The 22,243-nt window shown below is 37.3% G+C and overlaps 2 protein-coding genes across 4 annotated transcripts in view; one reads left to right on the forward strand and one right to left on the reverse strand.

The window, feature by feature from the left end:
• Positions 1–6,505: 6,505 nt before the first annotated feature.
• On the reverse strand, positions 6,506–14,114 carry LOC139747991 (uncharacterized). 2 transcript variants are annotated; one of them, XM_071660522.1, is made up of 5 exons: positions 13,950–14,114; positions 10,660–10,876; positions 10,349–10,541; positions 8,392–8,504; positions 6,506–6,755 (listed from the first exon to the last, which is right to left on the reverse strand). In XM_071660522.1, the coding sequence occupies exons 2-5, from the start codon at positions 10,813–10,815 to the stop codon at positions 6,696–6,698; spliced, it is 522 nt and encodes a 173-aa protein (XP_071516623.1). In that variant the 5' UTR covers positions 10,816–10,876; positions 13,950–14,114; the 3' UTR covers positions 6,506–6,695. The 2 variants fall into 2 exon arrangements, with proteins under 2 accessions (XP_071516623.1, XP_071516624.1); XM_071660523.1 differs by having other exon boundaries at positions 10,660–10,902.
• A 202-nt stretch (positions 14,115–14,316) lies between these two features.
• dia (diaphanous related formin 1) overlaps positions 14,317–22,243 on the forward strand; it is a 29,769-nt gene continuing 21,842 nt past the window's right edge. For both annotated transcript variants that reach the window (XM_071660421.1, XM_071660422.1), the window contains exons 1-5: positions 14,317–14,716; positions 20,306–20,438; positions 20,721–20,873; positions 21,463–21,573; positions 21,816–22,021. In XM_071660421.1, the coding sequence (XP_071516522.1) occupies positions 20,403–20,438; positions 20,721–20,873; positions 21,463–21,573; positions 21,816–22,021 (506 nt within the window). In that variant the 5' untranslated portion in view covers positions 14,317–14,716; positions 20,306–20,402. The remainder of the gene's footprint in view (positions 14,717–20,305; positions 20,439–20,720; positions 20,874–21,462; positions 21,574–21,815; positions 22,022–22,243) is intronic.

A 22,243-nucleotide genomic window follows, 5' to 3' on the forward strand; every position in this document is an offset into this window, starting at 1 on the left:
AGAAGAGGGTGTTTCCTGGCGCTACCTCACTGATGTGGGAAACAGCAATTATAATGATAGTAAAAACTCCATATACTGATACTTTGCGCTAGCTTATCTCATATTTTATCATACTTGCCCATGGCAATGAACTGTTATTCATTTGAATTTTGGCAGGAGTGAAGATGGTATTAGGATAATCAAAACTCATTAATTATATTAAGTAAATGTTATCAGAAAATTCAGGTAGAAGCACAATTCTTAAGAAATACCAATTAAACATTTCAGTCTTAGTCCAAACAATGGAATGAAAAACTCCCCAGTTCAAGCACTAGGACTGAGACAAGCATAAAACTCCGTTTTACAGACATTTAGAAATAGCTACACACGTACATTATTACATGGAATGGTTGAAGTAGTTTGGCTCTTCTACTCTTGATGTGGATGTATGAATTTTTTGCTAAGCTTAATCTGTAGAAGACTCTTAATTGCATTTTCTCTCAAGCATCCGTTTCATTAAATCATGCAATTTCTCCTTCTCCAGCCACATTCTCAGTTGTCTTTCCTGTCTCTCTGTAGCTTTCTTTTCTACTTCATGCTGGATCCCAGTGCTGGTTAACTGTTCTAAGGCCTCACTCCACTTGTATCTTTCCTACCAAACCTTACATAGTTTTTCTTTCTTTTCTGGCATAACATACAGTATTTTGAAGCAAGTAAAAAACACTATAGGTAACTGTATCCATGCTTCAAACCACTAGGGCTTCATAGCATGTTCCTTCAAACTTGCACGTCTGAGCAGACTCGCACAAAAACCAACAAAACAAAAACACATTTGTGTCTGACAAACCTTCTGCATTCTGCACTGGTTGTCAGAATATATGCAGCTGAAAGTTTACAAAAGTACAGAGATAAAATAAAATATAAACTATTTAAACTGAATCTGATAAATCTACTCCTTTAAAACATTAATAACAAATCCAAAAAACAAGCCCAAATTAACACTTGAAGCAAAACACAAATTATACACAACTAAACAAATATAGCTTGACATTTCAATATCAGTCCAGACTTAAATTGAAACTTCATAAACTTTTTCTTTCTTATTCTGTACAAATGTTCCTTTTAGGCTTGTGTAACATAGTGGTTGTTACACCAGGTATATATGTTGAGTTAAAATGTAATCCACATTTCTAAGTGAGCAACACAGTTGAGGTAATTTTCATTCGGTAGAAAAATAGTGTACAGGCATGAAAAGGTAAAACTGAAGATAGTGTTAGCTAATGTTTTTAGTTCATTCATTTATCAAATATACCAATGCAAAAAGCTGTGGCTTCAGTGCATTACACATGACAGCTAGAGAATGGATATGATATGATGCAGCATTTTTTCATCTTCCTGGCACTACCTCGCTAATGCAGGAAATGGCAACCAAGTATGAATAAAAAGAACAAATGCAAATAAAACCATTCATCACAGCAGAAACTAATATTTTAGTAATCATTAATTTACCATAAAATGAATGTGCATACTGCATGGTAGTTTGCAACTGTGCTGGCATCTCCTTCACAGAGGAGCTTAATCACGTACAAACTTTTTTGTATGTGTGCCTGGAGTAGATTTATTGAAAGGTAACATGAGGATGGAAGGGTGGGACACTGTTTCAGGTTAAATCTTGTACACCACTTGTAAAAGAAATATTTAAATAGTTTTTTGAAAAAAATTGACCAATATCCATGTCAGGATGAGCTTTTTGTACCTGCAGTATGCTACCATTCAGCCAGTTGGGAACTACCAAATAGAAATTCAACAATATAATTTTTTGTATAAGATACTGCATTTTCACTTCATGAAAAAAAATTAAAATCTGATGATCTGAATCATCGCCCTTGTCTCCATTGCTCATATTACCTGGAATAAAAGAATTTACAGAAGGACTTGCTCTTCTCAATCACTCGTAGGCTTAAAATTCAGTATCCTGCATGAGTTGGCAATTTGACAATATCTAAATTACAAGAGAAAACTTACTTTATATAACAACTATCTTGTACTTTTACCTAAGACTTGCATTAAAAGCTAAATTAAGTACATCTGAGGACATTTACGAACCAGTGTATGGTTTCACATTCTGACCAAAGATGAACCCCACAAACCTGAGCATATAGTGAGTACAAAAAGTTCAGATTTTGCACAAAAAAAATCTTTTTTTTAATTTCCAAAAGAAAGTACAGAGAAGGGGGCCAGGTGAGGATAATCCCTCAAAGGTCCAGTCCTCTGTTCTAAATGCTACCTCGCTAATGCGGGAAATGGCGAATAGTATGAAAAAAAAAAGAAAAAAAAATATATATATATCTTTCTTTCTTTCATACTATTCACCATTTCCCGCATTAGCGAGGTAGCGTTAAGAACGGTGGACTGGGCCTTTGAGGGAATATCCTCATCTGGCCCCCTTCTCTGTTCCTTCTTTTGGAAAATTAAAAAAAAAGTGAGAGGGGAGGATTTCCAGCCCCCCGCTCCCTTCCTTTTTAGTCGCCTTCTACGACACGCAGGGAATACGTGGGAAGTATTCTTTCTCCCCTATCCCCAGGGATAATATATATATATGTATATCCCTGGGGATAGGGGAGAAAGAATACTTCCCACGTATTCCCTGCGTGTCGTAGAAGGTGACTTAAAGGGGAGGGAGCAGGGGGCTGGAAATCCTCCCCTCTCGTTTTTTTTTTAATTTTCCAAAAGAGGGAACAGAGAAGGGGCCAGGTGAGGATGTTCCCTCAAAGGTACAGTCCTCTGTTCTTAACGCTACCTTGGTAATGCGGGAAATGGCGAATAGTTTGAAAAAAAAAAATATTGGCCCAACGCACCCACAAACACATGTATATACATACACGTCCACACACGCAAATATACATACCTATACATCTCAATGTACACATATATATATACACACACAGACATATACATATATACACATGTACATAATTCATAGTCTGCCTTTATTTATTCCCATCACCACCTCGCCACACATGAAATAACAACCCCCTCCCCCCTCATGTGTGCGAGGTAGCGCTAGAAAAAGACAACAAAGGCCCCATTCGTTCACACTCAGTCTCTAGCTGTCATGTAATAATGCACTGAAACCACAGCTCCCTTTCCACATCCAGGCCCCACAGAACTTTCCATGGTTTACCCCAGACGCTTCACATGCCCTGGTTCAATCCATTGACAGCACATCGACCCTGGTAAACCACATCGTTCCAATTCACTCTATTCCTTGCACGCCTTTCACCCTCCTGCATGTTCAGGCCCCGATCACTCAAAATCTTTTTCACTCCATCTTTCCACCTCCAATTTAACAAATATATATATATATTTATTTATTTCATAATTATACATGCCAGATTTCTAAAGGATGGTTTCAGTTTTGTCATCTTTGTACTTGCTCTAATTTTTCCTCCTCTTTTTTAAAGTTTGGAGACCAAAACTGGACTGCATATTCAAGGTGTGGTCTTATCAGAGAATTATTAAGTGTGAGGCTTGTTTCTGTGTCCTATAACCAATGTTCCTGGCTATGAAGCCTAACATTTGGTTACCTCTTTTACTTGCTGCTCGACACTGTTTAGTGTATTTCAAATTGTTGCTGATGACAACTCTGAGGTCCATTTCTTTATTTACTTTAATTAGAGAATTTCCAAAGTTTGTATTCGTAACGTATATTCTTGTGTCCAAAGTGCATAACTTTACACTTGTCTACATTAAATTTCATTTGCCATCTGTCTGACCACAGTAAATTAAGATCTCTTTGAATCATTTCACAGTCCCACCTGTTTACAGCTCTACCTTAGATATGAGACCAAGTTCTAGGTCATTAACATATATTATGATAAGAATTGGGCCTATGACCAACCCTTTTGGCCTTTGCTGATTAATACTAAACGCTGCTTTCCTCCGGTACTTAGTTCTTTACCGATTCCATGTGCTCTGAGTTTTTGTAAAAGTCTCTTGAGGTACTTTATCGAAAGCCTTTTGGAAATGTAAATATACTACTTCAGATAGTAATTTTTCGTCTCAGTTGTGATAAATAACATTAAAAAATTCTAGCAGATTCATCAGGCAGGATCTTCTATAGCAGAAACCGTGTTGGTTGTCTGATAAAATTTTGTTCTAGAAATGTGACAATTTAATCATATCATTTTTTCTAACACTGACGTAAGGCTAATTGGGCAGTAGTGCAAAGGACACTTTTTGTCTCCTTTTTTATATATAGGAGTAACATTTGCTAGTTTCCAGTCAGTTGGCACCCGACCATCTGACGAGATTTGTTGAACATTTTTATGGGGTTTATCGGCTGTCTCCTGACCTCTTTTAAAAATCTAGGAGCCAAGTTATCTAGGCTGTGGGATTTGCTAGGATTCAATTTGTCCAGGTATTTAAGTACTTCCGAGCTCTTTATTTCTTTAACCTTCAACTCTTTTTCATCAGAACCTTGAAACATTTTTACTGGTTGTGGTATTCAAGATGTTGCTTCAGTTATGAATACGGAGTTAAAAGAATAATCTAATATGGAGAGGCCATTTCCTTGTCGTCAGTGGTTATTGTGTCATATTTGCAGAATTCCTTAGAATTATTCTTTGAAGGATATTCTTTTTTCTTCATCACATTTATTTTGTCTTATAAAATTCTTACTCTGTCTTTGGATTTTGATTAATTCTTGGCAATTTTCATCAGTTTCCAATGTCTTGAATTTCTAATATGTTTTCTTATTTTGGTGAATTAGTCCTGTTCTTTTATTCATTCATGATGGTTTTGAAAGATTGCAAGTTCTCTTTGTAATTCGTGGAATATTTATTTTCAATGTTGAGTTGTGTATTTTTAGAATTATTCCACATTTCCTTTAAAGTATAAATTTCAAGAAGTTTTGTCGAATTGTTACTGCAAATTTCTTGTCTAATGTTTTCAAAATTTGCTTACCTGTAATCAGGGATCAAGAGCTTGTCATCATTTATTTCATAGTCTAAATTCATCTCTAAGGTAATCAAACTGAGATCACTGTTTGAGAAACTCTCACATGTGATCATTGGAAGGTAAGCTGCTAGAAGCAGTGAAAAGTTTTTACCAAGGATGTAAGGCATGTGTATGAGTAGGAAGATAGTAGAGTGATTAGTTCCCAGTGAAGGCTGGTCTGTGGCAGGGGTGTGTGACGTCCCCATGGTTGTTTAATTTGTTTATAGATGGGGTAGTTAGGAAGGTAAATGTTACAGTTTTAAAGAGAGGGTACATATGCAGTCTGTTGGGGATGAGAGAGCCTGGGAAGTGAGTCAGTTGTTGTTCGCTGATTATACAGCTCTGGTGACTGAGTTTGGAAAAGTGTGTGAAAGGTGAAAGCTGAGTTAATGTGAATAAGATCAAGGTTATTAGGTTCAGCAGGGTTGAGGGACAAGTTAATTGGGATGTAAGTTTGAAGGGAGGAAGTGGAGTGTTTTAGATATCTAGGAGTGGACTTTGCAGCGAATGGAACCATGGAAGGGAGTCACAGGGTGGGGGAGGGGGCGAAGGTTTTGGGAGCGATGAAGAATGTGTGGAAGGAGAGAACATTATCGCAGAGCAAAAATGGGAACGTTTGAAGGAATAGTAGTTCCAACAATATTATGTGGTTCTGAAGGTGGATGTGTTGGAAATGAAATATGTGCAATATGTGATGTGAGGTGGTTTGATCGAGTAAGTTATGAAAGGGTAAGAGAGATGGGGAAATAAAGAGTGTGGTTGAGAGAGCAGAAGAGGGTGTGTTGAAATGGTTTGGACATATGGAGAGAATGAGTGAGGAAAGGTTGACAAAGAGGATATATGTGTTAAGAGGTAGAGGGAAATGGGAGACCAAACTGGAGGTGGAAGGATTGAGTGAAACATTTTTTGAGTGATTGGGACTTAAACATACAAGAGGGTGAGAGGCGTGCAAGGGATGGGGTAAATTGGAACGATGTGGTATACCTGGGTTGACTTGTAGTTAATGAACTGAACCAGTGCATGTGAAACGTCTGGGATAAACCATGGAAAGTTCTGTGAGGCCGGGATGTGGAAAGGGAGCTGTGGTTTTACTGCATTACACATGACAGCTAGAGACTGAGTGTGAATGAATGTAGCCTTTTTGTCTACTTTCCTGGTGCTACCTCACTGAAGCGATGCTATTTTCTGTGGGATGGGGTAGCACCAGGAATGGATGAAGGCAAGCAAGTATGAGTATGTACATGTGTATACATGTATGTCTGCATATGTATATATATGTATATATTGATATGTACATGTATGTTTATGTGCGTGTATGGGCATTTATGTATACATAAGTGTATATGAGTGGATGGGCTATTTTTCTTCTTGTTTCCTAGAGCTACCTCGCAGATGTGGGAAATGGCGATCAAGTATAACAATAAAAAAAAAATATATATATATATATATATATATATATATATATATATATATATATATATATATATACACAAGGTTAATGAGTAATGCTTATTAATAAATTGTCCAGTAAATGCATAATGCATGTTTACTTAAGTATCCCTTTATCATTGAATTTTTGTGATAAAGATATTCAATAATTAAACTACATAATAACTAGAAGCAAGCTAAAAAAATATGGTCACATATCTCACTTATATACATGTCTTTATGTAGAAATCCAAAAAGGATTTTGATTTGACACAACTAAAAGTAACCATTCACTTCTTAGACATTTGTTTCTTCAAGAATTCAGTTACATCTGGTGACTGCAGTATTTGCTGAAATGTAAAGAATTATCTTTAGTTACGATACCTCAAGCAGTGAAAAATCTAGTAACATTATAGCATGCAACATCATCTCCAATCTTTCAATATCATTCGTGTGTACTTCATCTTGATGCAAAACTATAAGTGCTGTAATCAAGATGCGGACTAATAAAGTGGACAGAACAAGTTGTGTAAATGTACAGTACTTATAATGAGCATTCTATCTAATCATGTATTTCATCAGCTAAGCCTATCTATTACATTCTTATCTTTCCTATACTTAAAAGAACTATCAAATAAATGAACAAAAAGACATTTATGAGGTAGGTAGTAGTTGGTAGGCAGCCAATGACCAGGGAGGTACATTACCAATACTACCCATCTGGGTATTGGGAGGGTTAGTGAGAGTTGCAAAGTGAGCCATCACTTTAGTTTTTATGGACATCCATGGCATAGCAGTTAGCATTACTGATCATGATGCATTCATGGGCCATCCATATTGATTTGTGTAATGCAGTGAAACCACAGCTCCTTATCCACAACCAGGCATCACAGACCTTTCCATAGTTTACCCAAGACATTTCACATGCCCTGGTTCAGTCCATTGACAGCACATTGACTCCAGTATACCACATCGTTCCAATTCACTCTATTCCATGCATGCTTTTAACCCTCCTGCATGTTCAGGCCCCGATAGCTCAAATCATTTTCACTCCATTCTTCCACCTCCCACTTGGTCTCCCACTTCTCCTTGTTCCCTCCACCTCTGACACATATATACTCTTTGTCAACCTTTCCTCACTCATTTTCTTCATATGTCCAAACCATTTCAACACACCCTTTTCTTCTCTCTCAAACACCCTATTTATTATCACACCTCTCTCACCATTTCATTACTTACTTGATCAAACCGGCTCACATCACATATTGTCCTCAAACATCTCATTTCTGACACATCCACCCTTCTCTGTACAACCCTATCTACAGACCATGCTTTGCAAACATATAATATTGTTGGAACTATTATTCCTTCAAACATACCCATTTTTGCTCTTCAAGATAACGCTCTTTCCTTCCACACATTCTTCATCGTTCCCAGAACATTTGCCCCCTCCCCCACCCGAAGACTCGCTTCCAAGTCCACTCCCAGATATCTAAAACAGTTCACTTCCTCCAATTTTTCTCCATTCAAACTTACATCCCAACTTACTAGTTCCTCAACTCTGCTGAACCGAATAATCTTGCTCTTATTCATATTTACTCCCAACTTTTTCCATTCACACACTTTTCTCAACTCATTGTGTGTGTTTGTTTGCGTAGTTATGTATTAATGAATCAGATGACCTTGATTAGGGCATTCAGTTGTCCATGCCATCTCAGCTAATATAAAAGTGGTTTCATTTGTGAATAAAAGAACAATCACTGCAATGCACTATGCACAGCTTGTGGTCAGCTGCTAGTGCCCTTGAGATTGTAGAAATACATAGCTCCCAAGTACAATAAAAAAAAAAATTCCTTTTTATTAAATAGCTCAAAGATCAGAATTAACACAAAGTGAAGTGTACTGAGTCTAAGAAAGATGTGGGTGTTGAAAGAATTTTCACATGCTGAATTTCCCTCCTTACTCAGTTTCAGCTTGTACACTAACCATTTTCTTTTCAGTGAGGATTTGATCAAGCAGGGAATTATTGAGAAGGTACTGGCCACCCACTACTGTTCCACCTGGTGGTGGCAGAGATGCAGGGAATAGATCTTCCACACCTGAAAGGATTAAAGAAAAAAATATGTGTATTAAGAAATGGAGTGCAAGTAAGCAAAGCCATCAATCTCTTTAAAGCATCAGGTCCAATATTAAATATCATATTCTTGTTAAATTCTCTTGATGGAAAAAACAGACAAAAAAGGCCACACTCAGTCTCTAATTGTCATGTGTAATGCATCAAAACCACAGCCCCCTATCCACATCCAGGTCCACACACCTTTCCATGATTTACCCCAGACATTTCACATGCCCTGGTTCAGTCCATTGACAGCACGTCGACCCCAGTAAACCACATCGTTCTAATTCACTCTATCCCTTGCACGCCTCTCACCCTCCTGTATATTCAGGCCCCGATCACTTAAAATATTTTTCACTCCATCCTTCCAACTCCAATTTGCTCTCCCGCTTCTCCTTGCTCCCTCTACCTTTGACACATATATCCTCTTTGTCAACCTTTACTCGGTCATTCTCTCCATATGTCCAAACCATTTCAACACACCGTTTTCTGCTTCTATGGTTACATCCCAATCAACTTGTCCCTCAACCCTGCTGAACATAATAACCTTGCTCTTATTCAAATTTACTCTCAACTTTCACACACTTTTCCAAACTCAGTCACCAACTTCTGAACTTTCTCACTTGAATCAGTCACCACAGCTGTATTATTGGCATACAACAACTGACTCACTTCCTAGGCCCTTACATCCCCAACAGACTGCATACTCGCCCCTCTCTCCAAAACTCTAGCACTTACCTTCCTAACCACAACCAAATTAAACGACCATGGGGACATCACACACCCCTGCTGCAGACCGACCTTCACTGGGAACCAATCAATCTCCTGTCTTCCTAATCGTACATATGCCTTACATCCTTAGTAAAAACTTTTCACTGCTTCCAGCAACTAACCTTCCACACCATATATTCTTAAGATCTTCTAAAAAGCATCTCAATCAACCGTATCATGTCTTCTCTAGATCCATACATGCTACATAGAAATCCACCTTTTTTTTAAGTATTTCTCACACACATTCTTCAAAGCAAACATCCCCTACCACTTCTGAAATCACACTGCTCCTCCCAAATCTGACACTCTGTACATACCTTCACCCTCTCAATCAATACCCTCCCATACAATTTCCCAGGAATACTCAACAAACTTATGCCTCTGTAGTTTGAAGACTCACCTTTATCCCCTTTGCCTTTGTATAATGGCACTATTCATTCATCCTGCCAATCCTCAGGAACTTCACCCTGATTCATACACACAGTGAATATCCTTATCAACCAATCAACAACACAGTCACCCCCTTTCTCAATAAATTCAACTGCCTTGCCAGACTTCATAATCCGCAAACCTTTCACTTCTCCCTGACCCTCTCACTTTGCACTCCACCCCAGCCAAAACACCCTACATCTGCCACTGTATCATCAAACACGTTTAACAAACCTTCAAAATACTCAGTATCATTTTTAAAGTTCCATTGCTGGCTTTCCCAGACTTCACTCATCCTATAGGCTGTCATCCATGGCCTGCAAACATATCCAGCAAAGTGCAGAGTAATCAACTTGAGGCAGGAAATTATGTTTGTAGATTGACATCCATGCCACCTAGCTGTGTAACAGAAGGGGTTTATCTTGGCACATCAGCCATTTTAATCTAATGGATACTCTAAGAAACCATTATATTATAATTCAGTTTTATTTTCCCTCAATCTGCTGGTGGGATGAGTCTTCCTATAAAAGTGTAAGTGTACAGGAACCAAATACATTACCTGTAATATGTTCCTAGCCTTTGAAAAGGCATTTACAAAAATATATCATATAAACAGGCTTTGCAAACCTTGATTTTCTGACAGTAATGGTATGGTAGCATCAACGAGGTCATCTTCTGCTTTTACAGAAGTACCAGAATCATCACCACTTTTCTGCTTCTTTTTCTTCTTACGTCCCCCACCTCCTCCAACAACAGCCCCTTCATTAAAATCATCTTGCAAGCTGGTTCCAGGTGCTGTCATGCTTGTCTTGCCCTCTAGCTGTGAAAATAATGGGTTAAAAAAGTATCATGCCATGATACACAGAGATACACTCAAAAACCAGTATAAACACAACAATAGAAATTTCAATAAATGTACCCTAAATATTTGTACATACCTGGCTTGATGTATGAGTTTGTTGTGTTATATATGGAGGAGTGGATGTCATGGGCTGAACAGGTGTAGAGACCCCAGCTGACGCAAAATGCTGAGTGGTGTTGCCGTAAGTGAAGGTATGTAGCTCACCTGCCAGCTTGGATGGATAACCATCCATTTTTATTATCAACAACTGAACTTTTTCTTTCAATAATAATCAAGGTTCAGGGTGTGGATACCTGCAAAGAAGAATGGCAATTGATCTCTATTGCCAAGGGTGCATTAATGTATATTTTATGTACCCATGAAATTTACAGGTTGTACAAGTTGCCAAAAGTAACTCAAGAATTCTGACGAATGAAGAGGCTTTGATCATGACAGGTAAAATGTAAAATCTCTAAAGGTTAACTTCAGAAAAATTAGTTATCTGTTGTTTATTATACTTGACCACTGTTTCCCGCATCAGGAAACAGACAAAGAATAGCCCACCCACTCATATACGCATATATATACATAAATGCCGATACATGCAGATACACATAAATATCAGCATGTACACATATACATACATACACATACATAGACGCACACCTATAGACAAACACTTGCTTGCCTTCATCCCTACTCACTGCTACCCTGCCCCATAGCAAACAGCATCGCTACACCCTGCTTCAGCTAGGTAGTACCATGAAAACAAACAAAAAAAGGTCACATTTGTTCACATTCAGTCTCTAGCTTTCATGTGTCATGCACCAAAACCACAGCTCCCTATCCACATCCAAGCTCCACAGACCTTTCCATGGTTTACCCTAGACGTTTCACATGCCCTGGTTCAGTTCACTGATAGGACCTCAACCCAGGTATACCACATTGTTACAATTCACTCTATTCCTTGCACCCATCTCACCCTCTTGTATGTTCAGGCCCCGATCACTCAAAATCTTTTTCACTCCATTCTTCTACCTCCAATCTGGTCTCCCACCTTTCATTGTTCCCTCCACCTCTGACACATATATCCTCTTTGTCAATCTTTCCTCACTCATTCACTCCTTATGTCCAAACCATTTCAATACACCCTCTTCTGCTCTCTCAACCACACTCTTTATGTTTCCACATCTCCCTTACTGTTTCATTACTTACTTGATCAAACCACCTCACACCACATATTGTCCTCAAACATTTCATTTCCAACACATCCACCCTTCTCCTTACAACTCTATCAATAGCCCATGCCTTGCCACCATATAATATTGTTGGAACCACTATTCCTTTAAACATATCCATTTTTGCTTTCTGAGATAATGTTCTCTCATTCCACACATTCTTCATCACTCCTAGAACCTTCCCACTCATTCCACACATTCTTCATCACTCTAGCTAGAACCTTTGCACCCCCTCCCCCTTCCTTGACTCACTTCTGCTTCCATGGTTCCCACTGCTGCTAAATCCACACCCAGATATCTGAAACACTTCACTTCCTCCAATTTTTCTCCATTCAAACTTACATCCCAATTACCTTGTCCCTCTTTAAAAACTAATCTGACAAGAAAGTGAACCCTTTGCTTACAATTCCATTGGTTCATTTTTAAATGAATTCTAAAAGAATGAAATTAATTAATTGCTTCAACCAAATGGACTTGTGCAAAATAAAAATATGTATATGATTTATAGGAGGATTTATACACTCTTAATAATAACAGGTTATACCTCTACAGCAAAAGTTAAGCTCAACAAACAGAGCATTCTGTTGCTCTGCCATGCCTCGGCATGCCTGCCATTGTATGCTAATTGCTAAAGCTACGTCAGGGTGTTGAATCCCACTGTATGCAAATCATTACATGTTGCATTCATTATTGTGCTGCTTCCTAGTTGACAAGGTCGTGTGTGATAACTCTCCCGTGATTAGGGTTACGATACAGGGAATTCTGTCTTGCAATTCAATTTGATGGATTACATATCATAAGGACAGAGGGTAGACAACTGTCATGATCTGGAAGGTGATGAGGTGATATGATAATGTATGATGAGAGGTCTAATGTGTTCATACAAAACAAGTATGATGAGGCTTCATGATATGAGGGGAACCATTATCAAGATGACAACAATGATGGTGTATAATGAAAGGTAAAGCTGTGATAACGGCGGACAAACAAGTGTAAGGATAACTGAAAAGACAAAAACTGTGGCAGTACCAGAGGATACCCTTTCTTCTGTGACTGCCATGCCAAACTCAGGCTTGCATGATTTTGGTAAGTCATTTACAAAGAGAACTACACTATTACAAATATTATAATCCTTAATCGCTGTCTCCTGCATCAGCAAGGTAGCGCCAGGAAACAGATGAAGAATAGCCCATCCACTCATGTACACATAAACGTCCATACATGCAAATATATACACATTAACATATACATACATATACACACATAAAAACTGGACAAGCGAAAGTGAAAAGTATATGTGAAAAAAATGTTTTTTAAGCGTAATCTTCAAAAATTCGCATATACTGATGAAAACTCTTTATCTCAGTAGGAAGAATTCTACCAAGTGAACTGAAACTTTTGTTACGTCAAATTTAACATGAGTTACCATAAGTTAAGGGTAAATAACTTCACAACCTAAATTTTTGATATGTCACTTTTAACGCGAGTTATTATAAGAGTAAATAACAAGTAAAAATTTCTCCAGGTGTAAACACACATTACAATTAACTACAATACAAACAAATTGCTTAAGAATGAAAGTATAGCCGTAGTAAGACGAATGATCTAATAACAATGAAGTTTAAACTACATCAGAAAGTACTCGGTCACCTTCCATTATATGAAATGATTATAAAACTTATGAATAGCTCAAAGATAGTGTCTTTAATACCTGATAATTACGATAAGACAATTTATTATATAACTAATTTAAAAGGTAGAAAGTCTTGCAAAGTAAAAAACTTTTCCATGCCATACACAACGTTTACAGGCACCTTGGATGACTAATGGATAGAAGCGGGATAGAATAGAGGTCAAATAAAACATTTATTCATTTCTTTAATATATTTTGGGGATAACTGGCCCAATAATGTAACGAAAGGGGACGAAGCAGACCATGGCCACCCGCCATCACCATCAGGAAGACAAACCAGCAAGAACCCTGAGTCATGGACGACTCCTGTCACATTTCTACCCACGCCCTTGACTGCCTCCCTTAAACCCCCCCTGGGAGAGAAAGACATTTCACATCACCACCGAATAAAGATGAGCAAGAGTCATTCTCCCAAGTCATCTTCACCCCCAACAACTTCAAATCGCCATTACTTACGGTCCCATTGACTGACACTCCATGTAATTGTATTCAGTAACATCCATAGATGCATGGCAAGCTTACGGTCATGACCTAGGGCGATACATAAGCCTTTTTCCTGGGATTAATCGCCTAAAATATGAAAGGACAGTAGAACCAAACACAGGATTTCAGGGTCATGGCTACATTACTTGATCCCCTTTACATTATGGAGAAAATTAAAAACTTATTACCATTTGTATGATAAATAAGAGAATTTTCTTTACCCATTTTATTTAAAAATTGTAATTTATTTAATTTCATGTGGATTTATTGGCTGTCTATGGCATTATTTAGTAAAAATGGAGGAGATAAGGGAACATGAGCTGTAGTTAAGAGCCACCTTGTTTGGGTGTGAAAGTGGAAGATGGCGCCTGTGTCAGGTACAAAGTCCGTGGCCAGGATGGTTTCCAAGTGATGTCACCCTCCCCTGTGTCTCTCAGTGGCCCCTCGCCGTACCGTAATGTAGTGTGGAACAATATGGTGTGTTGAGGAGAAGAAGCAGAAGAAGAACTTCCTCAGGGTTGTCCATGAGTGAAGGAGGACCGTGTGAGGGAGAGCGATCCGGGCAGTGGTTGTGGGCGAGGCCTACCCTCCTCCTCCTCCTCCTCTCCCCCCCTCAAAAGAGGACCCCTTGGGCTTTATCCTAACCTGAATTACTTTAGCCTTAACAGCCTACCCTCTACTAGTCGTCTGTCCCGTAGAACAACGTGGTTCTGTGGTCGTTAATGGCCGGATTTGGACAGGTAGGTGTCTATTATGGCCCCTCGTCCCCCCTCCTCGTCCCAGGACGCCTCTTTACTATTAAGTCAATTCCAAAAATAACTTTTAGCTTTAAATGGTGGAATTATTTATTCATAAGACTCTCTTTAACTTCTTACGGTGGTTTGAACGTTATATAGACGTTTTTCAAGCGTTAAAATGAATATGTGTTATTAAATGAAAGGTTTATTAGGTCTTGTTTATTTTAGTAAACAAGTGGTCGTGGAGTTGAACGTATGTTATTATTGATTAATATAATTTGTGGCTTGTTATTTACCTGTAAAATTAGAATATCTGGTGGAATGGTTGGACTCATTGGTGGAGAATTGGTGAGGGCGGTGGATATGATTAGGGTGGTATTGTTTTCATCGGACTATAGTAAATAAGTCTGTGTTTAGGAGGGTAGTGAAGTTCAGGGAATAATCAAGACTTGATTAATGTCAAAGTAAGCAAAACTCGTTGAAATCAAGTGATCGTCAAAATTTCCAGTTTTGCTTTGGATGTTCGGTGATTTTGTTGTGCGGTTACACTGTAGGGTTTAGAGAACAGGAGGAGGATAGTGGAGCATAATGTGTTTGTGTTAATAGATAAGATGATTATGATGAAGTTTGTGAAAATCAGAAAAAAATTGCGTTAAGAGCAATTGAAAGAATAGCACAAAGGATCCTACGTAAACCTCACCCGCCCCTCCAGTAGCGTTTATGGGGAGTTGGTGCTGTGTTCAATCGTTGGATGTGTTTGTTACACTCGACTAGAATGTTGAAAATTCAGGTTAGGTGAAGATTTCATTGGTCCTGTTGATTTTGTTTTTGCATTTTACATATGTTGATGTTGATTAACCCCCACATTGCCCTTTTTAACGTATTAAGTATTAATGTAATGGTCCAACTTATGTTTCACTGTGTATTTTGTTCCCTAAACACAAAATGACTATTGCAGAACAAAGTCGCTCACTGTCTAAAGTTGATTAGCTGTGCAGAGATAAGCTGGACTCTTGTCGACAGAATCCGTGATGAATTTCTTTTTAATATTTGAGTAAATTATTTCAACATTGATATCATATTTTTCTTTCTGTTATATGATGAATGTCTGATATAAAGTGTTTTTATACTGGAACTTACTTTTGTGCACATCGACACATGCTTCACAAAAGTTTGGTGTTGGTAATTTACAACCACAACAATCACTCGTTTTTCAAAAATCAAAAAATAAGGTAAATTTTCCTTGTTTGGAGAAGTTGTGTAAGGTTTTTATACATAATTTTGAAGCGTTTTATTATTTAGCCCCATAACCATTTTTTCCTGAGCTTTATTGCCCTCCCAGATTTGACCCATTGTGTAATAGAAAATTATGCCAAACACCCCTGACTTATTCTATTTCCACAATGATATTACCATTCCATCAAAAATCTGTTAGATTTCACCTGATTATTGAAAATGTAGTTTGACCGAAGTAAAACATTACCATTGAATAAATCTGTCCGTACTGATGATTATATTTCTGATGATGTGAAAATGCATGTATGTAGACATCATGATAACTGAGTGTGTTCAAGGACCAGATACTTTCATATGATAGCAATGACATGTATAGTAAACTTTATCGTCAGAGGTTATTTTGTCATCAAACATCATTGTTAGGTCAACCTAGATGATGTGTATTAAACCATTAAGCACTGTGATTGGTCATCTTGAGGTGGCAGTGATATGCCAAACAATTTTAAGCCTTGCAGTGTTTGATTGGTCATAACATTTCATCCTAATTCTATTCCAATGTTCTCTTGATTTTATGTTTATTGATGTAGCTAATGAGATATGTATGACAGGGTAATGATTTGCAGTCTGCCATACTATGGTAATGAACCCCCTAATGGTGGGGAGGACCCTGAAAATAAGGAAAAATTTGAGGTTTAGATGTGATGAATTTCATACAGATAGGTAAAGTGAATGAACATAAAACATATAAGTGACACACGGTGTCATCAACTCATACATCTCTTGCTGCATTTATAAACAGGTTATGTCTTGGGATATTTAACAGCCACAAATCTGGCTGGTTCGCAAAGTGTTAATAATCAACCAAAAATTGAAAGTGTTAATGACTTTTTCTATCAGAGAGAGAGATTTTCATCAAGATCTGGCAGTAAAATATCATGTAATATATATTGGATTGAGAAAAATGAGATACAAAAGAAATGTAGAAAAAAGATATGAAAATTTTTTGGCCGCTAATGGTGCATAAATTGACCAAAAATCAGTATGTACAGTAAAAGATAAATATAGATACCAGTATGCATTGCATGATATAATTATGTTGTGGCAGTACAAACTACAGTATGGTGTACATTTTTTATTATATACATCCAAGATTAATGAAAATTGTAGTTGAATTATAAGCTGGTACCAAAGTTCCATATCAAATCTTTCTCATCAGTCAAATGCCGCCTAAATTTGGGAGATTCTGTCCTGGAACATTCTCATTCTTACACTATTTATGTACAGGAACTGGTGTAGCTGAGCTAAGGTACAGAACCATGTCAGGTGTTTCCACCTCATCATCACCCAGTTGTATTTTTTAGGTATCATAATCAGAGTCATCAGTGCCTTAGATTTACTCCAACTCAGATGCTGCCAAAAAGGGACTTCAGTCTCTGCATCAGATGTTACCTTCTTTCTATTGGCATGGGGAAGAGTCAGTTAATCAAAAGAATTCATGAGAGACTAAGCTTAATAAGAATCAGCAATAGTTTGAGGAAATATTTACAGAATAGTAGTGATAAAGTGGAAGAATTTACTTGAAGATGTACCAAAGTGAATGCATTGAGTATAGAGTAAGTCAAGACGCTGCATTATATGAAGAGAGTTCAAGATTTGATCTTCCCTGCATGCATATATACAATAGCCACATGCTCATACATTCTTATACATGTGTACATCTCCCTCATACTGTATAAGCATACATATTTATCCATGCACATATTCCTACATAGATGCTGTCACATATGTGCACACACACACATTTAAGAAGATTAAAAAGTATTTGTTGTTTGAGTGTAAAACTTCTATTCTGTATGAAAAAAGATGATTTATTCATACACACACACACTCTCACACACACGCACACCTGTTGATCCAGTCTGAGCACAAGTGTTCTGTGTATGAGTGTCGTTTGCAGGTGGTGCTGGCACTGACACAGAAACTGAACTAGTTTTACCTGGTGTTGTTATTACTTCTGAGTATCACTGGAAAATGATGACATTTTAGTGAGAAATGTCACCTCCAAAGATTCAGTACAGCTGAAGGAAATTTTATTCTTAAGAGCATTTCATATCAAATGCTGTATGTTATTCAGGTAAATATCTTTACACTTGAATGCATAGTTATTGCTTACTGCAGAGGGATTAGTCAGCATTCCAGTGATTTGTAAGACTATGGACATAAGGTCAAGAGTGATAGAATGGCATTGACTCATAGCGAACCTGTCCAGGTGTTATTCTCAGTAGTTTTGACCTACCAGTACAATATTATGGGGCAGGTTGTGGGTTGTAATGAGCTGCTCTGTCCATGGAAATGTTGGAAGATTTTAATTCAGTTTGATGAAAAATCTCTGCTCTGTATTTTCATTTCTATATTGAACACTGTGACATAGCATTGCCTGCTACATTCATGAGCATCATGGGTGAAAATGAAGAAATTAATCAGAGCTTCATTGGTGTTTGTAAACTTGGAGCCAACTCAGTATAATGTGGTGTATGTACCGGGTAATTAGTTCTCACATAACCTGTGTATGCATTTGGAAGGTATTTGTTGTTATGCCAGTGAAAGATATTGTTTTACACATTATACAGAGGCATTGATTGTGATTTTATTGTCATTTTAGATTTTCACACAGAGATAGCCTTGAATGTCAGTAAAAAGAATAAGATGAAGTTGCTCAAATATGCTTGATGCAGTGGTTAGTCAGTATGTTATACAGGGACTATACATGGATACGTACGTGATCATCATTTCCTAACACTAATATTATACGCTTGTCATTGTTATCAAAAATGTGCCAAGTACCATATATATCATTGGGAAAGGAAATCCTGCCACTCCAGCTTGTCCTAGATATGTAAAGCAGTTACTTGAGTAGTTTATTGACAGAGTTTTAGTGTTCCTTAGTAGTTTTGGGTATAAGATAATTAGGTTCAGAAGTTTTATTTTATTCATTAGAAGATGATGAATTGGGCCAACGATGTTTTTGTGTAGACAGGAAGCGTTTTGATATGTTATCATAGCGGATGGGCTAGTGGCTCACTTTTCTAAACTCTAGGGCTCATCTAACTTTTAAATCATAGGTAACTTGCCATGGATCACCAACAGTTTTGACAAAATATAAGGTCACATTTTCCACTTCTCATTATAAGATGACAGAAGTATATGTAAAAGTAAAGACTGTCCAAAAAAAAGTGAATAGTAACAGGGATTAAAGTTCAGCTTATTTTTCTGGGGGGTTGTAATTTCAAAGCAAACCACTTCAGGTGTAGGAGTTATCCCATCATGTCAAGAGTCTTTTGTCAGGCAATGTCACTGTTTAAGGCATCATTGATCACCACCAGTGCCACTGCCCTCACATGGAATATGACCAGTTTGACACCTGATACTCATACAGATTTCAAAATAGCAGGGGGTTCAAAATAAGCCCACGAACAATAACATTTATGTGAATCTCCCTGCACATACTATGGCAGACTTCATGCAATGAATCCCAGCTTCAAAGGGTTAAGATGTATGAAGAAAGAATGTTAACTAATTCAACACATAAGGACATGCACATACACAAGCTCATGCACACTTAAATATTTATGCATGGACACTGGAATTCACACAAACAGTAAAGAAAGTTCAGGAGATAAATGCCCATACGTTCAGGACCTTTCCCCGCATATTGCGCAAATAGGTTAATGCACACACCTAAGACCTAAGGACATTTCAAGCTGACGTTCCTGCCTTATCACAGATATTTCTTGTGAGAAGGATCATGTTGGAATAAAATTATATTTTGGTCAGTATCAAAATTGTCTTCAAGTTCATGGCCAGTGAGATGGTCAAGAAGACTTACACATCTTAACATTTGTCCTTGGCATTGGCTGCAAGTGATAAGTTTTTCTGCTAAGTTATGTGTATTTCATTTTTGTATTCGATTATCTTTGTATTATCCTTGAGTTGATTTCTTAATGGATTGGGCAAATTCAAAGCTTACAGCCATACAGATGTACCTTATACTTTATACCATGCTAAGAAATTTATATTGAATGCTTTAATGTTTGTAAGCTTAAATGTGTGTTTTATTTCTAAGCTGTATTGGCATTTAGCATAAGACTCTGTGCTAAAGTTGTGTATTACAGAGTATGCTTCAGATTTTGAGGTTTTGTATCTTTTATTTTCAGAGAGCTGAATATCTTGCAAACATGTAACTGTACTCTTTATCCTTTTGTAACCATATTACAAAGTCTCTTATGAGAGACCATAACCTATGTCCTCGAGTTACTTTCATGACGAGACTACAGCACATCTTTTTTTCTATTACAGGCTAAAGAGGGACATTGCAGAAATCCAATGTAGCAACTGGAACCAAAAATAATTTAACTTTTGTAGTTTAGTTGTACATACTGTACCTGCCGGCAACATGTCTCGCAACGACAAATCCAAGTCCGCGAGTTTTGTAAGTATTATTAAACCACGTTACATAATTTAACGTGCCTGTTATGATTGTATAGTTCATACAGACAATTTTTGAAGTCTTCTGTTCTAGCAAGGGTTTCAAAGTATGTAGTTTATTCTTATCATGTCTCATTATAATCAGGTAACCCCACCACTCTGTATGGTTTGCATATAGGTTTGGATTAACACTGTTGGCTACAGAAGTATGACAGACATTTCACAAATTTTGTGACTACAGTTTTAATTTGTAAGCACTTTTCTTAGATAAAATTTACTCTTTCAGCTGAACAAGATGGACAAGATGCTCACAGGGACCTCCAAGAAAAAGACGGTTGGGAAGGAACGTGGCAGCCATCTGCCTCGACCAAACTCTGACCAAGACCTTAATGAAATTGAAGAAGATCAATACCACTTAGATAACCTCACTGATGATCAGGTTTTTAAATGAATTGTTGTTAGAAAATATGTTATAGCATTTAATCTTTATGATTTGTTACTGATTGAAAGTTTTGATGAAATAATGTTTGTAACATTTAATGCTTGTGGATATCATTTCCATTTCATAAAACCCTTGGTTTGAGTTAAATCAAAGATGAATCTTTATAAAAGTAAAGGATCATGGTTTCCAAGTTGAAATGAGTGAAGAATTTTAATTTTTTGTTTGAGAGGTTCGTTTCTTGAGGAATGAATTATTATTGGTAGGCAAACTGAAATCCAATATGTGTCAAAAACCAGCTCTTGTGAGAGCCAATAAAAACACTGCACTAGACTTACACTCTGCCATTGGCCTGTTAAGAGTGAGGCACTAAAGGCTAAGAAATGGCCCTTGGGTTCACCAGTAATGGAGACTTTTGCAGTGGCAACCCCCTTGAGGGAGATCCCAAAAGGAACGAACTTCAGAGATATAGATGCATAGTATTTTGCTGTTGTGCTTTTTTTTTCATTTTTCTTAATTTTTTCCAATCACAACAACCTGAAATTTTAGGTAATTTTTCAAAACTAATGGACCTTTTGTTTTACACCAGGTGAAAGACAAATTCCAGCAGATGATATCAGATATGAATATAGCTGATGAGAGTGTGATGATGAAGACGCCAGTAGACAAAATGAGACTTATGCTGGCCAGCAATCATAAGGTTAGAATTTTTCTTTCTTTAGGCTTTTATCTGCTCACCTTTTTTGACTTCATTTGTATTTTTTTCTCTAACAAATTTCAACCTGTCTTTTCTTGTCCTGTATGTATGGGTAAAAATTTGTGTTTTTTTCTTCAATTAAAACCTCAATGAAGAATCAAAGAATTTGTTTCTTCACCACTTCCTGTCAAGAAGTAAGAGAAAATTCAAGCCAAAAAGCTACCTGTATGTGGCCTTTTCCACAGATGATGGCACAAGTCCAACACAAGTTTGAGACACCTTTAGAGTACATAGAGTACTTACGGCGTGATGACCTCAGTGTAAAAGCTATCTTCAAAACTCTGGAGAGTCTGCAAGTAGCCCTTCGCAGTAATCGAATACAGTGGTTGCAAGAATTTGCTAAAAGGGGTTTAAAAGCCTTGTTATCTATCCTTAATGAATGTTACAGGAGGTAAGTCGAGAAAATTTTGTAGTTGTATCATATGTATTATATTGCATGATTTTTAGTGGGAGTGAATGCAGTATGGGATTAATAATCACTTATAAATCTTTTACATTAGATTGCACTTCTTTAAGTAGCAGTAAGATTATAAGCCACTTATAAAATTTCTTTTGACCTCACAGTCTGTTGTAACAGTGTAGTGAATACTAGAAGCTTCAAATTGAAGGCTTT

The sequence above is a fragment of the Panulirus ornatus genome, chromosome 71 (assembly GCF_036320965.1).
Source record: "Panulirus ornatus isolate Po-2019 chromosome 71, ASM3632096v1, whole genome shotgun sequence".
NCBI classification, from domain to species: domain Eukaryota; kingdom Metazoa; phylum Arthropoda; class Malacostraca; order Decapoda; family Palinuridae; genus Panulirus; species Panulirus ornatus.